The following is a 25,814-nucleotide window of genomic DNA, read 5'->3' as shown; positions in this document are numbered from 1 at the left end:
AGCTTGTTAACTGGGTTTATTCAGTCATGAATACAAAGAAAGTTTGATTATTTAGTTTACCAGTGAAAATATTTCTCTTCTGGTTAAAATGTCTTCCCCAAAGCCACACAGTGCACCTTGAGGATCACTATAAACACACCATCAATTCTTTAAAAGTCTAAAAAGTCTATCATATCATTTTGTAAACCTAGGATTAAAACGCTGAATCCATCACCAAAACTTCCCTCCATAAAACAACTTCTCCCTCATGTTTTAATCCCCATCATGTGAGATTATGATGTCTGCGAGGTGGGTGGTGGGGGTGGAGGGGGGGAGGCAGCAGAGGAGAGGTGGGACGTCCTCCTGGAGAGAGGAGGGGAGGACGAACAAGAAAGAGAAGAAGAAGTAGAGGAGGGAGTGTGGGGCACCGGGAGGACAAGAAGACCGCTGCACCCGCAAGAAGTGACTTCAAACACCGCGCAACATTCGCTGCAGGAGCGCGGAAAGTCCGACCACTTCCCCGCCTCTCGTCGTCATGCGCCTCGGCTTTTAAAAAGCGTCCCGGCTGCTGCTTCTGCTGCTGGGGGAGAGGACGAATCACCTCGCATCTGGTGATTTTATTTTGTATTTTGGCAGAGTTTAGTGTCCGACCCGGTGGAGCGGCGAGCAGGCGGAGGAGAGGGAGGAGGAGGAGGAGGAGGAGGAGGTGGATACTTCTCCAGGTTTCGGGACTGTGCCGCATTCCAGCCCGGAGCGCAGCGCTCAGGAGTCGGACCCGGTGCGCTCCGTCTCTCCGCTCCCTTTTAAAAGGTTTCCTGGATCTGTCCTGGTTGTTCTCTTCTCACATCGGGACATCAATAATGCACAGTGAGAACTGTCTTCATTTGAGCTAGAGAGAGAAACACAAACACACCGCGCGTTTCCCCCTCTCTGACTGGATTTGGATTTAATGCCCTTTTTGGCTGCGACCATGGGTGGATGGTGGATATTTGTTGGCGCTCTGGCTGGGATCCTCACCGTCCCCCGTGGGCTACATGGTGGGTATCTCTGATCTTTTTTTTTTTTTTTAATCAAACTGGTTGCCTGGGTTGTTATGTAGGTCAGGGGTTATCAGACCACCATGCGCACTCACATCAGAGACTCAAACTCCAAAATTGAATCAGATTTAGTTCCGTATCAGCTACTTTTTCAGCATAAATCTGTCCAGGCTGCGCATGGAAATCTTGTAAGGGAGTAAAAGTTGTGGCCAGAATTGTCGCTTATCTCTTCTGTTTGCACCCATTTCTATTGAGAATGATTGTGAATGTAACTTATTCATCAAGTTGCCAAGGACGTCCTGGAGCTCCTGCAAGGACTCCCAGAGGGGGCCAGGACCCTGCTTTGGGTCCCCTCAGCAGGTTGTTGTTTCCCAGGGATGAGGGCAGAGATTTAACTGTGTGCCAACTTCCAACTTCAGGCTGTGTAAAGTTTGATAGTGAATTTTAAAGTAAGCTCTTTTATGTCACACACGTTCATTTGACAGGATTTCTGAATTAGAGCCCTCCACCTGGGGAAGTGTCCACTGAAGATTTAACTGTTTGATGCTGAGAAAACAGCACCCATACTCAGATTAGTCAGATTGTGAAACTCTAACTGTGTTTCGATCCCTGAAATAAAATGATCAGCATTGATAAAATGTGTTAGAATGGACTAGAAGTTAAAGTTTTCAGTGCATAGGAGTTAGAATCTGCTGGACACTGATTTATATTTAGATTAAACATGAAGTCTGCACATCTCTTCATCTGCAAATCACCAAAGCAATCCTCAGTGACGATGTACTTCAAAGTCAGTTTGAAAGTCAGCTTTGAAAAGCTGGAAGAAGTTCAGGAACCTGCCTAAAAAAATAACAAATTTAAGCTCATTATCAAGCAAACTGATCTCCCAGGTGAATGATTATTCTGTTCATTCTCACACCGTCATTGAAACGAAAAGCATCACGTGAAGTCAACCTGTTGTCTGTGGTGGTTGTACATTTTCACGTTGCAAAAGGTCTTTGCATCTGATCCTGTTGGCGGCCTCTGTGCCGTTTAAATATTCATAACTCTGCATCAAATCTAAAACGTCTGCCCATGCACAGCTACAGTATTCCCATCAGAGGAGCTATAATGCACAAGACTGTCAGGAGCAGAATCTAAAGCAGGTCTGCTCAGCTGCTACTGAGCTGACCCGTTCAAGCTTTCCCTTCATTCCTCAAATCAAACTCAGGCTTGTTAATATCACAGTGTGGGAGAGCCATTATGAAATCTGGAAAGAAGTGAAAGTTTCTTTGCTTACGTGCAGCAGCTGAATTTAACTCCAGACCATTAGCTTCTACTCGTCATCTCGGCAGGCATCCAATCTGCTTGGCAGCACATGCATCGATAAAATTCAAACTTTCATAAAGCAAGATACTCCTTCGCCTCCTTCCGCGGAGAAGAGGGCACGTTGGCGTTGGCAAGCGGAGCAAGATAGTTATAAAAGTTGAAATGTTATCGACATTAAGTCCTGCTCTGTGAGATTGAATGGATGATGAGATTTGGAGAGGACTTTGTGGAGAAAAGTTTGGAGTCACGTTTTGCCTGTGGAAGGTGGCTCCGCACATCTGCCTGCTTATTATTCCCGACCGAACCAGATTATAGTCTCGCTCACCTAGGAGATTGTTTTTGGGTGATAATGAGAAGCAGGATGTTGTATTTTTGATGCAAGTAACTCAACTTATTCCAGCATGGGTCCGCTTAAAATTCTGACTGCGATTCTTTTCCATGAAGCATTGATTTGGTGATTTGCAGGTCAGAAAATGTCTCGACTTCCAGTTAAAGCTGGACTAAACAAGGTCTTGTAAATGTCTAGGGAACATAAAACTGTTGTTAAAACAGTATTTAAATGACTATATTTCAATGCAAAGCATATAGGAGTTCAAACAGAATCACAGAAACAGTAAAACTTTACTTTAAATTTGTATTTTCACCAAAATTAGCACTTTCTGGCATAAAAACATTACAAAAAAGACAGGTGATGTGCCGCTTTCCCAGCATCACAAACAGTCAAACACTTGATGGATAATTGAAGCAACAATCCTCATTTAAAAATCCAATCAAATGAAGTTTGTCTGATATGAGAGTCCTGACTGTGAGGTGATCAAGCTGAGAAAGGCAGCATTTATGGGTGATTATAGAGAAACGGTTCAAGTTTTTTCCACGAGAGGAGGTTTTCTCCTCTTTTTCTCTCTAAATGCTGTGAGTTGCCACAATACTTTCGCGTGGCATCTCATCTTGAGTGTTTCAAAATCTTGTCATCTCCAGGTACTGCCTTCACAATTTCATGATCTAATGCCCTGAAATAAGAATGGTGGTAAAATCTGTAGATAGGCCTTTGTATTTTCCCGTTTCTGTGATGCTCTTTGATATCTATTTCTTTCAAGGAGCAACTCCATGATGAAACTCCCTTTGACCTTAATTATCCTGAGCAGATGAGGCTTGATCACAAGAAATCACTGTTGATAGCTCAGGATTCTTTTAATTAAGAATCATCTTGTGAAAATTGGCTTGAATATGAGCAACAGGTGACAGGTCTAATGTCAGGTTTCCGTAGTCCTCGGTGATCTTCCACCACACACCAAACCTCCATTTAAAATGTATACATTTTTAGGCTTTTCCTGGAGGTTCTTTCCTCCCCTGAGTTATGTCATAGTCAAAACATGAAGGGAGATGTGGAGTAAGAGCAGAGCTCCTCCAAAAAAGGACAGAGGCATGGTTGCAGTTTCAAGCTTGCGGTTTTACTCTCTGATAGTGGATTTAAAGTAAAACTGACAGCTGGAAACGGCAACAATGCCTCTGGCCTCCTCGGGTGTAATTCCACATTGAATAAAGACAGATTTAGAGGGCCTACAGTTACCTATTTTAGCCTAAAGAAAATTACCTCACTTTTTTGCCCAGTTCGTCAATTTCAATCACAATATGTTCAAAACGCTAAATGTGGGCCTGAAGCCTTAATTCTTTACTTAACCTGCCAAGTATTTCCATTCAACTTGGATGTAGGTAGGTGCATATTTCTATAAAGAAAATCGAATAAAATGTGTCTTTTTAAACATCTGCAACCTCGGTTACATTGAATTCATACTCACTGTTATTACAGTGTGATGGAATGACACTCACTCATCTTTGATATGTTAACTAATGCCACAGCATCAAAAACTGACTAATAATTGCTTGAATCTGAAATGTTAATTGGATTTTGTAAACTGTTTTCTTTAGCAGCAGAACTGCCGTGTAAAACCACTTCTGTTTATCTGCCACAAACTGATTTAACTGCCAGATTATACTTTGCAGCTCACTCTTTCTCTCATACAGAGAGATAAAGAGACGGCAGCACGAAGCAGCAGCATGCACTGGCTCGCTCTTGGGCATCTTGTGTGAGAACACAACTGTAACTTTACTCCTGTTTTGTGGACCTGGACCATTATGGTAAATCTTTACCTCTCGCTGTACTTTCCCCCCCCGAGACGTCTCACATTTCTCCAGTCTGGTTATGTGAGGCTCAGACCTCGGGCTGGGCTGAGGCACGTGTCCGTCCGCCTGTCTGTGTTTTCTTAACATTTAGCCTTCAGATTGACGGAGATAATCATCAGTGTCCTGTTATTTCAGTCTAAAGGTTGCATATTTCCTGGCTTTAAGCCCCAATGGCAACAGTTCATGGTGAACTGACTGTGGATAAATGCTCACAACAAGAGATACAAAACTGAATTCTGAGCAGGAATGATGATATGAGGTCTCCAGGCGCCACAAGTTAAAGTAATATCATTTCTTTCTTTAAGTGCTAGTTTTGGTAGTTTTGTCAGAACATTTGCTTTGGAAATTACTGCTTGCATTAACAAAACCTCAGGAAGCCACAGAGGAGGGATCCCTTTCCCAGGACGGACAGACATGAAATAGATGTGGCATGTACAGAACAGAACAACAAAACACAGTTTGCAAATTTCATTGACAGAATATCTGATTCAAGGAAATTATATATAATATGTGTAAAGTGTGTGGATCCAGGAGACGACTGAGTAGGCTGAGGCATCGACAAGTGGTGCCCCAGCCACTCGGCCTCCACTCCACCGTGGTGACCCGGAGGAGGACAGGCCACACAAGATAATTAGCAATAAAAAATGTACAGAAGTACAGATATAGGAGATAGTAAAACATGAGAGCAATGATCCATGGGAGTCCAGGGTATGACGATCGAGATCCGTCAATATGGGAGGTAGCGGGAGCCAGGAGAGAGAGAGAGATGTTCCCAGGGGGCCATGGTCCAGCAGAAAGGAGCCTGAGTGTGTGTTGCTTTTGTGAAATTAAGTAATCTGGGTGTGTTTTGCAGGTGCATTTGCATATGTGTGCAAAAAGGCTTAATGTTCATCAGTCTGAGCTGGACTTTGTCAGACTCAGCTCATCATTGATTAGCTCCAGCTTTGTTGAGCTAAGCAACTTATAGTTTAACATTAACTAACTAATTATGAGTTTGGCAAACTGAGTGGGAGATGTCCTGGACTGGGTGTCCATCTAAAGCTCACATCCAGAGTAAGGCAGCAGCATTGCCAGACGGGTAATGTTAAACTATTGTACCAGAGGCTTAAAAAAAGTCCAGCAGTCTGACAATTTTTATAAATACAAGACAGCACGACTGGAAGATTATTTATATTCTGCATGAAAACAGCGAAGGCCATGAGATTAATTAAATTAATAACTAGAGTTAGTGGTGCATTTTAAACAATAACACAGGCTAACATTGCAAGAAAGAGAGGGCTTCCTGATAAAAATCGAACTACAAACTAACATCATTTTCACCTCATGTGTCAGTGACATCTGAATTCCTGTAACATCAGACCTGTGATTTCATGGTTAAGCATCATCTCAGGCTGATGTTGCATATTTGTTCCTGGATTTTCTCATTTGGATTCAGAATTCTGTTTATTCGCCTCGCATTTCTCTATGTTGCTGAGATATATCGACCATTTTCAGAATCTGACGGTACGCAGCGACGTACTTGACACTAAGGGCCTACAGGACCTCACATCCGAGAGATTGAAGGGAATTGATTGCTAATCTTTCATGAGGCTGATCTACTGTTTGACCTGAGTTTCTGCAGGAATTACACTGTCAGATTTACATAATGTCTGACAAAAACATGCTATTCATGCTATCATGGCTGGACTCTAATGCTATCTTTCTTTCTCTCCCTTGTCTGTCATCCCAGGAGCCTGTATCTACGAGGGATCGCTGTATGCGGTAGGTGCACCCAGTCTTTCATATCCTATTTGATCTCTGTAGTATCACTGCTCCACTCACAGAAGTAGGATCTTGTGTCTGTTTGTAAAGCCTAATGGGAATGCTCATGTATAATTCACAGGGGACGTTATGAGGCTAGTATGACTGACGGCTGAAGCTGTTAAGTGTGTGTATGCGGAGAGATAGGTGGTGAAAGGCGAATGTATTATCAGTTGGGATTGCTGCATATCCTCTGTTGTCTGCGATTTAGCTGAGAAGATGTGTCTCATCTATAATGCATGCCTCATTCTGACTTTGTGGATGATAATGGCGTTGAGAGAGCATGTTGCAGCACGGCAGCGAGCCCGGCTGCTAAAAGAAGAGCAGCTGACTCCCGCTGCTCTGCCGATTGAAGGTTAGGCTCTTTTCAAAGTTAGACAGAAGTTTTCTGATGAGCTTCAATCCAGCGGTTCCCGCTGGGTTTTGGCGAACATTCAAGGTTTTGCTCTGAGATGTGCTTTTGTTTTATTTTCTTTAAACCCTGCTGCCGGATCTTCATATCCTGTCCTGTGACTTATATTAATGTTTAAAGTTGTCGTGTTCCGCTGGAGGCAATGACAGACGAGAAGTCATTTTGTTCCTCTGAGGGTGCAGCCGGGGCTTGCCCACCTTCAAGCATTTGCACTTTAGATTTGAACTGTAAAAGGTTTGACACAAAAATAACTGTCAGTGTAGGATGCCAATACATGCCCCAACTCACTGCCACAGTTTGCTCATGGCTTACCATTTGATATCAACTGTCTTTGAGCATTTTATGTATTTGGCTGGTTCAGCTTTTTGTCGGTCCAACCGATCAAGTTTAAAGGAATGACATCTTCTGCTGTGCGCTTCAGAAAACCATCACTTGTGTCTTGCAACAACTGGTAATCTCTCTTAAAAAGCCTTAAACACGGTTCTCAGCGGCAGACTTGCGGTTCCCAGGCGGAATAATGACGAGCTCCTGCTTCGTTCCTGCTGTGGTATCAGCATAATTACAGTAAAGCTCAAAAGAGCGAGCAGTTACATACCTACAACTACCTTCAATCCTTGTAAATGCACAGGAACACATCCTGTCTCTCCGTGTTACTTTTTCCCCCGGCTTTGAAGCTGGATAATTGTTGGAGCGAGGGATGTAAAGGCAGAAATGGTACAGGCAGTGTTTTAGGAGGGAAGAGGAGTGGTGGTGGAGGCCAAGGGAAAGGAGGGGGTTTGTGGGAAAGAGGAGAGGGCAGGGAGACAGGTGGGACGTTCCGGCATGTTTGAACACAGTCGGGAAAAGGCCCTTCTGGAGTTCAAAGTGAAGAACTTCCCCCCCAACACCTGGAGTGGTGGGCAGATAGGAACAAATGGAAAATAAAGACACACGCAGATTAAAGTGCAGGTCTCAATAAGAGCCCTGAGGCCTCTCTGTGTGGTTTAGGTCTGCTGTGAAAATAATCAGGGGTGCAAAACAGCCTTCTCACACATGATCAGTGTCCTCTTTCTTCTTTTTCCTGACTTGAATTTCTTTATTTAATTAGATTTGGTGTTCAGCGTGATCTATGCGAATAATATCTGTCAATCCATGAACAAAGATCATTCTGATCATTTGACAGAGCTCAACTAAAAAGGACAGGAAGGCACAATTATATATGAGAGATGAGAGGCATTTTAAACTGCAGTAAAACAGCATTTTCCTTTACTTTTGTAAGGTTTCTCCAGCAATTCTGAAATGTTCCCAGACCTGAAAATAACCAAATGATTCTTTCACGCCTCTCCACACTTCTCTGTAGAGTCTAAAAACCCTGAATAATATTCAGTGTGAGCACCGAATGTAGACAAGGAACCTCCAAACTGAATGCCCAGCCAGTAAGTGAACATGCACGACAGTTTCTCCAGTAAACTGATTTCGTTAACATCATGTCAGTGAGAAACCGGAGATTGGAGAAACCTGATCTCCCCCAGATAGATTTCTCTTGGAGAACGCTGATTTCTTCTCTAATTGGCTTTTTACATGAACTCATGTGGGTGACAAAAGGCTTCAAACACAAAAAGTAACAGCCGAACGGCACAACGACACGTTTTCTGTCACTCTCACAGCTGAAATCAGTAAGGCATGCTCCTGGAATTAAAGCTGATTACTGAACTGCTGCATGTATATGCAGATTTAACTTAACCAGGTCACCACAGTGCATGTAAACACATTCTCAGATTACCTGAGTAACCTTGTTACGTAGATTAAAATGTGATGTACAAGAAAAGAAAATATTGATTCACAGATGGCGTGGAACTTGAGGACGATATGGCCTGTCTGCTTCACAGTCCCTGTTAAGAGTACAGATACGACATTTTACTCGACTGATACTAATGCAAGGAAGTTTATAATGGATCTTTTGACAGCAGCCATATGGGACAACGAGTTGGGGAACTTCTAAAACTCCCAAGCAGCCAATCAGAATGTCTGATACGCCAGATATCTATCAAATCATCCAACAGTGAGGTCTTTAAATGCTCAGGCGATTAATTAGCTGTTGCAGCTTCCTAACACAGAACGTCAAACTACAGCCAGTTTGGAGTAGGATTCTTTCTATTTGCATAGTGTCTGCTCTGCATACTGCAAGATGGAGGCTCTGAGCACAGCTACATGGAGATAAATAACTGAACCAAGTGTCAGTATTCTTTAAAAAGCTGTTAATCATCAGTGTCGATTTGAATAGATCATCAACATTTTTTGTGTTATGTTCGTCAAGTTTTCAGAATTTATCAAAACAAAGCTCTTGCTCCCTTCCTCAAAAACCATATTGATCAAGGCACTGGTGACTTTTACATGTGTACGATGGATTAAACAAATGAGATACAGACACTGAAGAGCAGGTATGCACATTTTCCCACGGAGCAGAGCCCGGTTCCCACGGATAGATTGATCAGACCTTCTCATCGGTTCAGTTCCTGCTGACAAGTTGGAGGGGCCAGGGGAGACGGCGTCTGGCTGATGTTCCACATCTGCACTAAATCTTTCACCAGTCAGCTGTCTCCTATCTCCGGCCTTGTAACCTGATGAAACAGATGAGACCCACAGAGGGCTGTGCTCAAAGGAGCTCCCGGTGTAAACAAAGGTCTGAAGTGACATCACCCTCAGGTCATCCTAAACATCCCAACCTTGTCAGCTAGGACGCTTACATCACGTACTAAACATGGCTGCCAGTGGAGAAGGGAGATCTCAAATTCCTCTCTTGTAGAGCAGGTGATAGAGAAACAAGAATGAGCTAACTGAGGCCCAGGGCTGGCCCATGATGGCTGATGCCAGTTTAAGGGCTGGTAAAACTCTCCAAATAAAATCTCAGTATACATGAAACTAAAGTGCAACTCTTTAAGTGAAATTCTCATGTTTTTGTTAAATTTATTCTGTTAAGTATTTAGAGGCAGCTGTCAGAAAAATGCAGTGGATTTAAAAGTGCAAAAGTGCAAAAAGCATGTTCTCAAGCACTTGAGTAAATGTTTCTGTATGCTCCTCCTGCTGTGCACTAAAGAAATTGTGGGTAATGTGTTCTACATGCGTACTGACAGATTGAAATAACTCAAGACTTATTGCAGTGGTGCAGTGTGCCACCAGGCCCGACATGCTGCTGAAATACAGCACATATAGCCCGCAGTGAAGGACAGCAGGGCTCGGCAACATGCAGCACCATGTCCAAATATATCACCTGCCCCTCAAGGCTTGAATTCCTGCCATTGCAAGGCGCCATTTCTGTAGGAATCAAAATGTAGGGCACCTCAGGAATAGCACTATCAGGACAGAGGTCCGGGCTGTAATGCCACGGGTTACAAAGAGGCACAGCTGGGGTTTATCAGAGGTGAAGCAGTGGTTTAATGCAGTTGTAGCAGTCCAAACCCCTCAATCACATCAACTCTGAGTTCACTTATTTGCAATATGAGCTAGTTTGTTGACACTAACACCTACTCCTGTCCAGACTGGTCCTAATTCTTCTTGTCTTCTTGTCCCAATCCTGACACTTTTACTCCTGACTCAGCAACAGTTTTCTCCCATGATGAGCACTGAGAAGCCCAAAGCTCATCTCTCAATACAAAAGAAGTAGAGAAACACTTTTTGAAACACTGTAGTCCCTCTGGAGTGTCTCAGAGTTGTAGTTGTGGTTCATGTTCGTCCTTTACAGTTTGTTAATGGCTGATTGTTCTGTTGAACAAATAATCATATATCATTTCCATTGGCTGAAATGGCCGCAACAGCTGTCACATAATAAAAGACGGAATTTCCTACTAATTCTTGTTCTCTTGCACAAAGTAATACCATTCCCAATCCACAAATTCATGCCAGACTCTATTTCTGGACGTGTAAAGGACACTACATGAAGAGGTGTCCTGATCCTGACAGTAATAGATAAGGGGAGTCATGGTGGTCCACGGGTTTAAAACGCTGTCATCTTCCCCATCTTTGATTCTCTTTCCATATTTGCTTTCAGCTCCCGATGGCCTCCTCAATTATGGCTAAAATACCCCCCAAAATACACGACGGCCAGCTTAATCTGCCTTCAAGGGCGCTCAGAACAACCGTTAACACATTTAATTCTTGCCTGGCGCTCAAGCATAACCCGACCTTAAACCGTGACCACTTAGCCCTCAATTTTTAAAGTGTGTCTGTAGTCAGTTTAACACGTGATTAGTTTAGTTTCATTAGTGAGAGTTAACTGTTAACGTAGCGTGAAGCTTTAGTGCTGTTACTATAGATAACAGCATTAGCATACCTGGAGCACTGATGTAGAACAATGGTTAAATATTTGACCGAAGCTTGGTTAGAGGTGTCCTCAGAAGCATTTAACAGACATCTACCAGCCAATCAGACTCAAGTATTTTACAAAAAATGTTTAATACAGAAACTATAAAACAACAGATATGTTGGTATGTGTTCAGTGACTTTTTCTGTCCTGAAATACAGCTTCAGTATGACTGCAGTGCGCCAAGGTGATCTCTCAGGAAAATAGTTTTACAGAACATCTCTAGTGACTGTCAGGAAAACAATCTCAGCAGTATGTCTGATTGCTGCTGCTGCCTAACACGCTTCACAACTTGAGTTTGATGATGCTGACTGAAAGAAAAAATTCTGCTAAAACTCCAATTAAAAGGGGAGAGCAAACAGGGAAGGCAGAGCTCTTTTAAAGGAACCTATATCCGACATCCTCTGTGCCAAGGGGTAATATCCCCAGCAAGAGTATTCATATCCATCGACATTGTGCTCATTGGGATCGCTGCTGAAGTATGACATTAAAAGCACTAATAGGATCAGACACAATCTGGACAGAATATGTATATTAGCGGAAACGGCCTTTTCCAAGGCCACTTGGTGGATTAACGCTCAAGCTGTAGTGATAATTCCTCTGTGGCGACCCGGTCGCCTCACTGGTATTCGCGCTGCAGTTTTTCCTGTGGGGCTCCAAACGACTCATGTGATCAGAGGAAAAGCCAAATCGGACCTCATGTCCCCGCTGACGGTTGAGACATGCACCGCAAGGAACACTTGAAGGCTGCAGGAGGGAGCCGAGAGGAGGATACCAGCGAAATACTGAAAGTAAAAGAAAGTACTGAAGGGCAGACGAAGGTCTTAAGAAAAAACATCATGTGAGGGATGTAAGCATGGGACAAAATAAATACTGAGGGGAGGATCAACAGGGACACATCTTCACCTCAGTCCTCTGTAAGACAGAAGTCTGAGTCAGCATCTCCTTTTTTCACCCTCATTAGAAATTCTGGGCAAGTAGGGTCACCTGACAGGAGGAAGGGAATGGCAACCACGAAATAAACTGGATTAACAGTGCAGTTTAAACGCCTTCAAACATTTAGTTTGGAACTGAAAAAAAAAATGTTAATGTTGAACTCTGTCTTCAAAATTTAAATATAATGTACCTGTTCAGGTAACACTGCTTACTGACGTCTTGAAGAACATTTTCTGACAACAAACCACTAATCTACCAGTGTTTTAAGAGGATGTTAATATTACACCTTCTCAATATATGGTTTCATTTAAAAAATAAAAAAAGTCTCTGCCATTTTCCAAAACTTCCCCCGCATTGTAGTTTAGGAGACGGGAGTAGTGGTGCTTTTTTGGGGACTATTTACGGTGGTGGATTAATCCACATTAGTGCTCTAGTGAGTATTTGGGGCAGCAGGAGGGTGTGTGGGACTGAGTTAGAATGAACTACATTGTGTGAGTTCATGATAATAACTGAACAGGTCACCCAGTGCAGGACTGAAGTTTTTCAGACTCATTATGAGATAAAAAAAAATATGACACTAATGTTGTGTGAAGACTAACACACGCACAAACTTGTTTTTGTGTTCTTCTGTGGACATGTTTGGTAGAAAATGGTCGTTCCTGTGCTTGAGGCTCTGCTCAGCAATGACTTTGTATTTGTAGATTGTAAGAGTGGAGAAGATGAAGGCAGGTCTGGTAAATATTCAACATAACTGCTTATTGAATATCAGTGGATTAGAAGAAGACATTGTGGTGTTTTACAAAACTGTATAGTCAGAAAAAATCATTCTGAGGCAATTTTCATCTTAAACCAACAAATATAGGTACGGAAATTGTAAAATGTTGATGATCTTGACTCCTATAATTAATCTGTCAGAGCTTCTGATTCTGTGGCCTCAGTTTTCATGCCATTTAAACTTTTGACTTAGTTGGAGGTTGTTTGTGTTTGCTGCTGAGCATCAACATGACATCAAAAAAACAACTTCAATGACACGCTGAAGTTCAGTCCGGGACTTGCTGTGCTGCATCTTCAACTCGCTGTGCTGCATCTTCAACTCGCTGCCACAGCTCGAGTCAGGTCAAAGAGAAAGGCTTGTTTTGAGCAGCAGACTCTTTTTTTTTAACCTAGCTGGGGGGTTATTGAGTAGTTTTATTTGTTAGATTCTGAATCCTAATTTCTCCAAATTAACCCCGGCTCCAAACCCAGCACACCCCGTTCCTCCCTGTTTATCCCTTTGAGAGGTTTTCGCTGCTACTGTGATGTTTGAAGTCCCGAACATAATGAAGTGAGCGCCGGCCGCACGGCTGTCAGGAGAATAGGGGCTTTTCAGAAACACTGTGGCCCAGGACACGGAAATAGATCATTTGAGGACTTGCCATTCGTGGCTCTACCACATCTGAATTATTAAGTGGCCCGAGGCTGTGAAGTGCCTACACTGGCTGCTCTTTTCAAGATGCTTTTAAGGCTAAACCGCATCTTGCATCTTGAATCCCGCTGTACTTTTGAGCCTGAGCAGCAGTTTCCCATTTGTTTTGCTCGAGGGAGAAACTAATAAAGTGGAGTATAGAAACAGTGTTGCTTTACTTTCATGTCCATCACTGAGGTTGGTTTAGATTGCATGGAGGCATTAAAGTTTCAGGAAGCATTAAGACTTTTTCATTAAGGCGCTACAAGTTACAAATCTCAAAAATCTTAAGACCAAGTGGCTTACACGACAAGATTACAATCAGGATGTAGAAGTGGCACTTCTGATGCAGAAAAACATGAACAAAACTAACCTTTTCCTTTCATTTTGGCCTTCGGTGCACACAAACCATTGTTTCCTTCAATAGGAGATGAAAAACAAAGTTGTATGTTTTAACAGAACGAATCAGAAATGTGTGTGAATGATTGTAGATGTTGTAATTTAAAGTTTTTTGGTGTTGGGCCACAGATCTACTCCACAGTGTGTGAAGCGTGATGATGTGGTTACAGTTACAGATGAAGAGATGTAGGAAGGAGAAGGTTGTTAGATTGGGCTGATGGAGCCCGGGAAATAGGTGATTTGTCATCTGAAGCTATGAGAAGCTGGTACCTGGACACGGCTGGAGAGATCGGAATGAAAGAGGGAAAATGAGAATGAATGTAAAGTTGTGTAAGGCCATGTACAGACGGAAAGCAGCATTGGGTTTTTTTTTAAATGCAGTGGCTCTGTTGGTGCGGACATGTTGCCACAGGTACAGGCGAGAAGATGATCCAGGAAGTGCGAAAGGCTTATTACACAGCAAAAACAGTGCAGCGCGAGGCCGGATCTTACACCTCATTTCACAGTCTGTGAAGTTGTGGTATAAATAGTTACTGTAGTTCAGTGCCCTTCATGCTACTGAGTAATCTAGCAGAAATGTGTGCACTTACACTTAAGCTGCAGGTTCAGTTCATATGTTTGGACCCCTGCTGTGCCAGTGCGGTAGTCACACTGAAATGATTGAGGAGGCTATTTTACTAGGACAGTGCTAATGCTGCCTTAGGGGGTGGACAAAAAAAGAAAGTATATATATATAGAGATAAAGCTAAGGAAAAAAGAAAAAAGATGCGTTTATGAGGTCCAAGAAGGTTTATTTGATTTAAAGCATTAATAAGGGTATTGGAGATTATTTTCTCCATCTTTCATGTAACGACTCCTCAGAGGACCCTCTATCTGACACTGTCCCACGCCTCAGCAGTGCTGCCGGGGCTAAATGTAGGCTCGCCATGCTCCCTCGACTGGAACTAAGCCATTTTTTCCCCCCCACCAGCTCTCAGCAGACATGCAGAGCTGTGGTGGAGCTGAGTGAAGCGTCGCAACCTTTGGCAAACACCCAGTCGCTGGGCTAATGGGCAAACAAACAAGCTAGCTGCTCCCCTTTCTCATCAACCCCCCCTTCCCCCCTCAAACGTTGACCCCTCCCGACCCTCCAGGCCATTCGATGGCGGCTTTGACAGTTTCATCGCCGAAGGTCTAGGAGGTCGTCGGCCTTTTGTCTCTCACTTCATTCACAGTGTTTGATTCCCGGCTCGCCATTCAAGCCAGTTTGCCTCTTATCTGTAAATACCAGCATGCGGCCCCTGAGCCCTGGTTTGTCTTTCTCGCTCTACTTTTCCTTCTGTCTGTGCCTGCAGGCTCTTGGAGCTACAAGTGTTTATACAGAGAAACGTTAAACTGAGCCAAGTCTTTGTCCCCGTCGGCTCAGGCGGCCGTGTTCACACACGCTGCAGATCACAAACCTGCTATCCACAGGGCTCATTTTTTTCAGCTTTATCCTTGGGTTTCCCTCCTGTTTTCTGTCTTGAATACAGGAGGAGGAAGGAGGGAAGCACTTTGCAGGGACAAGTGCTTAAAAAATTAATCCTGCGTCTGTAAGAAAAGACTGAAGGAATCTAAAAGAAGAATTAGAGCACACAAGGGAGATTTTTATATTATGGAGATATTAGCTGATTCTCTTGAGTTATAAAATGATTTAATCATAAAAGCATTCTGCTCAGAGAAAAAAAAAATCAGTCTTGTATGTCTGATGAGAAGTGCCAAGAGAATTAAAGTTTTTCCAGTTTTCTTTGTCATCTGGAAGACAAGATGTTCTAATCAGGAGGAGAAAATAGCCCCAAGCAACATTAATATCACTCCAACATGTGAATTAAGCTGCATGCACGTATGCATAAAACTTGACAACAACCCTCAACATTCATACCGGAGGGACTTTGAAGTTCTCACAGTGTACTTGAAGTCTTTGTACTGTGTTATCTGGCATGCTGGCTTCACATTCTGGGTTTTAAAACAAGAGAAATTAAGACATTATGCTTTTATGAATTTGGATGTTCTTACTTTTGCAATTCTGGGGATTTTTTGACAGAAAGGTCCAAAGAAAAAGCCTCAAATTAATTTTATACGCAAGAAAGTCACAGTTTTAGCTATTCTAGATAAATATTGTATGCTGTTGTACACTTTATCCCCTATAAGCATTTGTAAAATACAGGTGGTGGAAGTGAATTGCAATATTTGCTGCTTTCACAGATGTTGCTTACAGGAGACCTGATATGCTTTTCTCCCACACCGACAGAAGCTCCTCTCTCCCACAGAAAATGCCGCTCCTGAAATGCAACTTCATACTACGTCATCTTGTCACACATTTGCATAGTTAACACCTAACTGCTAGTTTGGCATGTAAGAATTGATTTAGCACTAACTCTGTTGTTGTTAGCTGTGCTGGCTTAGGCGTGTGTGTGCTGACCAATCAGAGCAGACTGGGTTTTCAGGAGGAGGGGGGGCTTAAAGAGACAGGAGCTAAAACAGAGCTTCTCAGACAGAAGGGGAATACGGTGCTGCGGCACCAGACAGTATGAGAAAACATATGCATTTTTTGAGCATGAAAGCATGTAAACCCTTTTGTAGTAGTGACCCAAAATAAAATTATGAACCTGAAAATGAGCATAATATGTCAGTAAGTAAGGCAGTGTATCTACAGCTATTCATGTAGTGAAGCAGGAAGAATATTAAGCAAATTTCTTCTCGATAAGTAAAGACCAGAAATCACCAGCCTCTTTTCCAAATTCCACAATCATCTTCCAACCCCTCCCTAACCGTAAATCATCTCCCTGTGAGGTCTGAGCTAAAGGTTCATAACCAGCGCTGATTTTAAAGTTCTCTGATTTCATGTGAAGTTCTCCGTGGCATTTCAAATACCACCTGCGGTCCAATCAGCTAAAAGTGCTGGCAGGATCCACAGAGAGGAAAGGTGTAAGGACAGTGATGTTCTGGTGGAAGCGGGTCTACCCTCCCCATCACGTTTTCTTCCTGAACACTCTGCGGGAGCCATCATCTGCTGCCAACTGCAGTGATTCATGCTCAGTCTTGCCCTCCTCCTCCTCCTGCCCCCACTGAAGTCAATCTCTGGTCAACCACATTTCCCTTTGTGTCTGTCTGGATTATTGATGAAGCAGGTGAGGCACAACCAAAGAGACTGCAGGCTGAGTGAATAGTTAAACAGGTTCAGGGAGTAGACAGAATAACACAAACTCTTCATATGGAAGCACTTTGAATTGAATATCAATCGGTTTATGTTTTTTTTCTCATTGATTAATCAGTTAATCTACAGATGGTCAGAAATGTCAAGAAAAAATACCATTCATATTTTCTTGACACCCAAGTTGACATCTTCATATTGATTGTTTTAGCCAGCAGGCAGTCGAGAACCCGAAGACATTCACCTCACTATGACTCATACATCGTGAGTTTCTTCCCCTTCGACTTCAACTCGAAACAAGCTCTCATAGGACAAAATAAGTTGTTCGTCAGTGCCCTCCAAAATGAACCATATAGCAGTTAAGAAAACGAGTCATATGAGTCATATGTTTCCTGACCTGCCACCTCTACGGTTAAGGTCTGGTTAAGTTTAGGCCACTACAACTACTTGTTTAAAGTTAGGGAAAGATCATAGTCATGGTTAAGAAAAATCAATGTTGGCTGTTTGTTCGAGGCAGTTGGCCAGAAATGTCACAACTGCAACAAGTTGAATGCCAAGAGAGAATAAAAATGAGTTGGTTTAGGCAGGAAAACTACTTTGGTTAGGGAAAGGAGAAGATTATGGTTAATAAGCTTTTTTATTTTTTCAAAATGCACCAATGACCAAGATCTTTGCCTAAACACTACCAAATAATCCATGAATGATCTTTAGTTGTTAAGGTAAGACAACTTGGAAAACTAGGAAAATATGTCGCCATTGAACAATTTTACAGATGCTTCAAGTTTCAACATTTTTCCGTTGAAAGATGTCAAAAAAATGTCTATGGTCACATTCAAACCTGGATTTGCAGTGCTGGCTTTCAACTGAGAAATTTGGATATAGTTACATAGTCAGGCTCCAGTGCACATCATAGAGGATTAAAGGTGTTGTTAAAGCAAATCCTGCAATATCAAATATAACTGTCAGGGATCAATCTTGTGTTTATAGGACAGTCGTTCTACCTGTCCATATTTATGTCTGAGATGGGAAACAACATACTTATTTTTTCAGCTTGTGCACTTTACTTCACAACTTCCACTTCTGAGTAGTCCAAGCTGAACTGCTCTGAGCACTTGTGCATGCAGTTTACAGCAGTAAGAGCATTGTCTTATTTTTCATTTATGTATAAAGCTGCTTTCATTGCGATGTCCTGGAAGCTTCTTGTTGGCAGCTCACAGCCTATAGTTCCATATTTATGATGTTTCATATGAAATATTAAATGTGTTGAAATTACGTCTTCATGTAGACCACAATTTAACAATTTAACAACCAGCGCAATGTGACTTTGCAGAAATACCTTCACATCCATCAAAGTGGCTGTAGCTCAGGAGGTAGAGTGGGTCGTCCAGCTATCGGTAGGTCGCTGGTTCAAATCCCCTGCTCCCCCTTTGAGCAAGATACTGAACCCCTGGTGAGCAGTTAGCGCCTTGCCTCTGCTATCCATGTGTGAATGGGTGAATGTGACAAGTGTTGTGAAGCGCTTTGAGCAGTCAGTAGACTGGAAAAGCGCTATAGAAATGCAAGTCCATTTACCATAAATATTGTCTCTCTTTAAACCTACAAAGGAACAAATTATCGAAAGACGTAGACTTCAAACCCATAATGTAAAAATTATGACTGTAATTTTACAGTAAATTACTGGCTGATAATTACATTAAATTCACGGTAGTATGCTGTAATTACTGCACAATAATATAAATGAACATCACAGTAATATATCGTGTTTCTTTCTACAGTAGCCTGAGACTATTTTACTGTGAAGATTGATGTTAAATCACATTATGATGCTGTAATTATGCTACATTAATATTACAGCAATGTGTTTTCAAATTAAAACCACCTGTCGGACTGGTTGCCCATTGTTAGTATGTTAGCATGTTAGCCTGTTAGCTTGTTGTTAGCCTTTCAGCATGTTAGCATGTTGTAAAACTACAGTATTTTATGGCTAAATTACTGTATGGTGTTTTTGTTGCTTTAATGTAGTTGTTTTTGGCTTAATGACAGCTTACGATCAGAAAGCATTTACCAGGTTTCATGAACTTTGAAACACTGCTCCCCCACATCAAGGTGTTTTTTTTAGTGCTTTACTTATTTGTTGTGGTTGTTCAGACTGTTCCTCTTGACATCTAGACATCGACCTTTGTTACTGCAGCTGTATTTATAAACTCACTTATCAAAGTGATCATTTCAACGCCTTTGCTAAAGCGGACCACAGCTGCTAATTGGTGTTTAAGCTGCTTTGATTCATCTTTTAAGCAGTGTGAGATTTAAAGCCGTCTTTCAGAGTGTTGACATTATTTTTTAAAGTCTAACGTTGAGTTTTTGTTTTTTTTTGAGACAGAAGCTTTGAGTTACCACCAGCGTACTGAATATTTCAAAATCAGTAAAGACATTTTTAGGTGCTAAAAACTGGTACAATAGTGGACGCTCAATAATGAAATACACCTCCTCTTCCTCATATGAACAGATAATGAGACGTCTACTTTAATTTTCATCTCATTCTCTTTCGTGTATAATCGGCATAAATCTCTAAATCCATGACAGGAGAACCCTAAGTGTAAAATTCCCCCAGATTTACAGCTAAGCCGTATAATTGTGACTCAGTCTGTCAAAGAGAGTTTTATGAGTGCAGTATGATTATCTTTGTGTCTCCGCTCATTACCCTGCACTGTTAACCTTTTACTAAAAGGAGCCCGGTGGAATCGCAGCCTGAAAGATAAAGCTGATGATGACAGTTTGAGATGGATGTTTTTGCCTCGGGGTAACACGTTGGAAGCCAGACTCGGCCTGTCGATGACTTCATTTCCCCTCCTTTACCTGAACGCCGCTGCCTCCCTCAGCAGAAAACAAAGCCCGCTCCCACTCAGTCCGACCCCACAGGATGGTGGGATTACTTCAGCGCACAAATCTTGGCTTCCTGCCTGACTGATAAGAAGGGAGGAAAATAAAAAGACTGCTGGATTGTCGAGCAGGGGATTGATCTCTTTCACTTCCTGCCTCTTATTCGGAGCTGTAGATGAGATTTGTGTTTAGTTATGATCAGCAAGTAAAATTTGACTTTTTTCTCTTCTGGCCTTACGCTGACTTTTTGTTTACGGATCGAGAGTTTTGAGTTTAGCAGGTCACAGTGGCTGGATTTGCATTTCCCACCCCTGCTGGCACACTCAAAGTTGTTCAGCAGTTGAGATCTTGAAACCAAAAACCTTTAGTTATTCAAGAGAGATGGACTTGGCATGGAGACTTGTTTTCATCTAACAAGACGAGTCCAGTCAGGAAATCTCTCCCTCATCCTCTATTCCCTAGATCATAAACAAATGCAATGCAGTTTCACAGTTTCACAGAATTACATAATAATCAATGAATCGTTTCAGTAATTTTTCAGGCAAAAATGTTGAAGGTTCACCAACCAGCTGCTTAAATGTAAAGATTTTCTGCCTTTCTTCATCATTTATGATGACCAAAGGAGCTGTCAATTTGAGCTCTGGGGACGTTATATAAGAATATATTACAATTCTTTGATGTTTATAGACTAAACGAGGATTAATCAATACTAAATAATAGATAGTTGCATCCCTAATTAAGAGATTAATGGCAAAAACATAGTGTACAAAGACATATGGACACAGCATTTTTGATTTCAGAATGTTTTCAGAAACAGAATAAGAGGTTCAAAGCCTGACAAGAGGACAAAGGTGCCACAATGTTAAGGTTTTTTTTTAAGGAACCAAAAACAGTGAAATGATTTTACGTAGTTTTCGAGCCTCACCAGATGGCTGACTGGATAGCAACAGTTGCTTTACTTGCTGGCCTTCACGTTTTGACATTCCCCTCCTCACAAATGGAAACTTTGGCCAGGGGTTCAACGTAAATGTTAGGATTGTTCCTCTGGAGACCACGAATACTCACTAAATCCAACAGTAGTTGTTGATTTATCTTACTCTTGATTAAAGCCACAGACCAGCTGCTTACTCAGCCCAGTTAGCATGGTTCTGGTGATTTTACAGGCCAAAAGATGTTTAGACATCTGCATTAGGTCTAAAACTGGGCAGAAATTAGTTTGAAAAGTGACATACTTCAACATATAGTTTTGACCTACTTCATAGTTGATTTGGCTTCCTCAGTTCCAAAACCTATTTTGCTCTCACACCCGGGATGATTGATCTTACTTTATTCCTGAACTGCAGATGAGTAATCATTCACTTTTATAACACATTTTTCAGACACGTCGTCGCTCTTTGTAAATCAGCTCCGCTTGAACTTTCCTAAACACTGCAGACGTTTGCCCTCTCAGAATACCTTGTTTCATGACTTTTCATAACTGGACCTTTACTTTTCAAAAGAGCACTTTTAGATTTCACAAAAAACGTGGAAACACTCAGCTGATAGCCTGTAATCCATTGACCTTTGCTAATGTTCACAAAAAGACACTCGACGTCGGCCCAACAGAAACTGACCACGTACTCTCGGGTCTGTTTGAACGATCTTTGCCCTCTAGTTAGAGAGTGAACATGCCTCGGCTAGTTTTATTACAGGCCAGTCTGAGGTGAAGACTAAAAGCTTCTGTCCCTTTGTTTTGCCTGTGAAAGAAACTTAGTTGACAGAATTTAGTGTAATGTGAGGCCTCGGGGCTTTTTAACTGGTAGCCTACTAGTTGTGTCCAAAGGGGGTAAAGAAGATGTTCAGGGATGAATTTAAAGTTCAGTAACAACTTTTTTCTTTCACAACAGAAAATCTGAGGTGCACATGACTCCTCCAAACAATCAATTACTATCTGATCTGTAATCCGGGGAGCTGACACTGTGTTTGCCCCCAGCCGGCTTTTTTATTGTCAGTGTGAGACAGTGAACGACGTGTGACTGAATGAGGACGTCAAACGTTTATTTTAACAGTCGCCTCATCGTTCGGACGACGCAGCTCTTTTGTCCTGGTCATTACTTTGGGCTGTAAAGAGCGTGAGATTCGTGTGGATGCGACTGCGACAAATAAGGAACATTTTCTAAATTCCTTCCGAACTAAGAAGTTGTTTGGGGAGCTCGCCATGTAAACATCCAGTTCATCCCTTTCACTTGAGTACAGTGAATGTAAGACAATAGGAATGCCTGTCTCACAGGTGCATTCTTAAATATGATAACCAGTTTTCCCTCTCAAACAGGAGGAGATTCATGTACATTTGTCTCGGAGCCAGAACGTGGGATGAATTTTTGATGAGCTGCTTTGCACGGGGGGGGGGACACTGTAATTTGTTTGCTCTGATTCGCGGACGGAACATCAAATGATTTCATTGCAATTAGAGTGTGGTGTGAAGCTGCGCCGCTCTTATCGCAGCATTTATGTAATAGTGGAAAATTTACATTTACATGTCCCATTTTTCCTGCTTTGTTGCTTCGGCTGAGTCAGCTGTCCTGCCTGGTGACACCCTCTGGGCGTTTGACAGCTCTGTCTCTGGTGGGTTGTCAGGGTTTTATTGTGGGTTTCTACCCCCGCGACGCTGCTGCTCGGCAGGGTGTCCGTCCTTTTAGTGCCACAGAGACGTGCAAACAAAGCCCTGACTGGGGAAGGGGGTCAGGAATTAGGCTTTGGAGTAAAGTAAAGGGATTATAGTTCGGTGACCTGGTGCATCAAGGTTTTAATTTCATGACACCCCAGGAAGATGCTTTCAGAACGGCAGCGGACATATTTGTCATGCCACGGAGGCCCACTTAAGAAGATTCTTTGGGTTTTTTTCCTTATAAGGGGAGATCAGAAAGGGCAGTCGTAAAGACTTTTGTGTTTGTGTTTTCTTCTGTGGCTCTATTCTGATGTCACCATCAGAAATTCGGATATCTGATTTTTTAAAATCACGTATAACTGTAAAATACAATGTTTAAAATTAACAGATCAATTAACAAACATTTTATGTGCCCATTCACCCAGATCTTATCAAATCTTCTGCTGCAGGAAATCAAAAGACATCATCAAAACTGTGTGTCCCTAACCCTCACCCTCAACAGCTGTTTCCAAGGTTTAGCCTGAACTTTGAACATTGTTAAATAGTTAAACTGTAGAGTGATGGCGTTGTAAATCTTTGAATTACTATCCAATCCAGTGTTCATCTGCAGAAACCACATAATCTTATGGATTTTTGATACAAGACTATGAATACTGAGGCCTAAATAATGACAAAATGAACTACTCCTCTGACTTTTTCTTCAGACATCCTAGAAGTGCCTCAAGGGCTCCTGAGGGTCCCGTTGCAGAAACGAATGCGATGGAGCCCAAACGACTGCGTGGTTGAATGATGGGTTATGTTTTTTTATCGCTGAAGGAATATGGAGGGCTGAATTTTCCCACAGTGGCGATGAGGTGCTGCAGTTTGCAGGAGCGTGGTTATCATGGGAGCCACACCAAAAGCATGAAACGAGCCTCACAAAGAGGAACCATGCTGGGGTGGATGTCTGGATTGATGAAACTGCAGTAACAACCTGTACCACAGTGATTGATGGCTACACATGTAATCAGGGGGTGATGATAGCTTCCTCAAGTGACAGGTTAACAGTCGTATCACCTGCACTGTAAAAATATCTTCCTTGTCAATAGGCATCTTGTAAATTTTACTGCCTCTCCCTCTGTGACGTCATAAAGTAAAAGAAGCATTTAACAGTTTTCTTTCCTGTGAACCGTCAATTAATTCTACATTCTTTCAGCTTTACATGAGCGCTGGTGCAGAGTATTTGGTACATTATGCACGGAAAGACCGCGGCGACCTTTGGAGTTAAAGTTGGATGCTGAAGTCTGAGCAGCAGAATCGAGGCAGGCACTATTCTTGTCTCAACAGGGTTAAAATGCCACCAATAAGCCTGGAGGGGCAATAATAGCAAGCAATTACTGCTACCCAGCACCCTGTGCCTCCCACGTCTGAGCACAGTGACACGAGCATCCTTTATCTTGTCCGCTGGAAATAGCACAGCTCTCGCCTTGCCTCCTGCTCACCGTTCGGCCTCAGCAGACCCTGGAGCCTCCGCCAGCAACGGGTGTGGAAAGGTAAACACAGGCTCGCGGCTCCCCATCGCCTCTTCGCCGGCTCCTGCCTTCCCTCCCAGGCACAGAGGCCCACCAACCATTAATCTAAGCATGAACGGCGCCAAAGCATCGATGAGCAAGTTCGGTTCAGGAGCTGCAATATCCTGCCGCCTCTTAATCTTCCTCCTCCTTTTCTCTTTACTCCTCCACCCACACCTCTTTTCAGGACTTTTAATAAATGGCTTTAAATGATTCCCTAATTTCTCAAGTAAACTATTGATCAAACAGAAGCTTCAATTAAAACTCTCTTTTGTAATACTCTAAAGCAAAATAAAGCAAATAAACACAATCCTCGGGAACCTTAACATCTCAGAACACATTCCAGGAGGAGTGTAAGTTGTACCTACAGATATTTCACAGCGGGAGAGCCACTCTGCAAACAGCCACTTAAACTCCCAATACTGCAATTAGTGCTCAGAGTGCAGCGGCGGAGCGGCAGTGATATAATGTCAGGCGTCGTCGATGCTGGCGCGCAACATCTGGACCCGCGTGCTGCTGGAGCCGACGTCACTGTAATTTGTCCGGGAACGGCAGTAAAAACAAGGTGAGCCTGGAAACAGACAAGAGGTTGGGCTCCTGGTTATCTGTCATTAGCTGGCCGAGTCATTCATCTTTCTGGCATGTGTGGGTAAAAATACAGGTCGGCAGAATCCCGGCGAGAAGTCCCTAACAATGGTGGGAAAGAGCTATGCATGTTTAGAGGAGGTGGGATTGAGTGTGGAGCTGGAACAGACACAAATCTAAGTTTGGTAGTCCAAGGGCAAGTAGGCCACAGGGACCTAAGACGCCGGGTTTTATGCCGCATGTTCTCAGATGTATCGTCGGAAGAGGTGCGATCAATGCTAGAGAGGAGGTATTGATCCCACTGATAATAGTCTGCATGAGAGGCCTTTTACACGCTTCCTCAGGTCTTCATGAAGAGCCTGCACGGCAGCAGCAGCAACGTCCTCATGTTGACTTTGGTGAGCGCCTATGAATAGCAGAAATAAGAGCTTCTCATGGAGATCATTATTTCTGAGGCAGTGGATGGAGAAAGCCACTTACATGGCTGCTTTTCTGTCAGCGGGGACCTATTCTGAGCCGTCACAAATATATCTGTCTTCGCTTCACAGCCAAGAAGACGGCCCTGTTTAAAAGTTGAAAGAAAGCAGTTGGTTGATTCGTGCAATTTACTGGACTTATGAAGATCTTGCTGGTTCTAAGGGGATACTTTCTGGATACTGATGGACACACACAAGCAGCGACCTTCATCTTAGGGGAAATGAGGTGTATGTCTCTTTTGTCAGGTTGGAATTAAACCCAGAAAGTCAAGACTGCTCCAAAATCCAACCTAGCAGAATAAATGTTGGCAATATATGTTTCCTAAAATCCATGGATATACTGAAACTTTACATTTACTTATATTGCAACTTTACATGTTTTTTATTTAAGATAATTTTGTGTTTTATGTTGTGACAATGCTGTACTGCTCTGATTAGGTTTAGGCACAAAAAACGCTTGGTTAGGGTTAAAAAATATAATTTTGGCTTCAAATACCTGGGTTTGTCGCCACAAAGACGGCAGGAGATGTCCTGAGGTCACGTAAAAATATCCAGTGGTGTCATGTTTGCAAATGTGGAAACGCTGTGGTCCATCATTAAAAATATCCAGTGGTTTCACACTCACAAATGTTGAAACACATACTCCAACTGTGGTCACTGGCTTGGCAG

General features: G+C 42.6%; 1 protein-coding gene across 2 annotated transcripts in view; it reads left to right on the top strand.

Moving 5' to 3' along the window:
* The first annotated feature begins 714 nt into the window (after positions 1-714).
* Positions 715-25,814, top strand: part of fras1 (Fraser extracellular matrix complex subunit 1) — a 233,826-nt gene continuing 208,726 nt past the window's right edge. For both annotated transcript variants that reach the window (XM_084361068.1, XM_084361067.1), the window contains exons 1-2: positions 715-1,016; positions 6,235-6,266. In XM_084361068.1, coding sequence (XP_084217194.1) covers positions 929-1,016; positions 6,235-6,266 — 120 coding nt within the window. In that variant the 5' untranslated portion in view covers positions 715-928. The remainder of the gene's footprint in view (positions 1,017-6,234; positions 6,267-25,814) is intronic.

Source organism: Pagrus pagrus (assembly GCF_965226575.1).
Source record: "Pagrus pagrus genome assembly, chromosome: 8".
Lineage (NCBI taxonomy): Eukaryota > Metazoa > Chordata > Actinopteri > Spariformes > Sparidae > Pagrus > Pagrus pagrus.
This window is presented reverse-complemented; position numbering and strand designations above follow the sequence as displayed.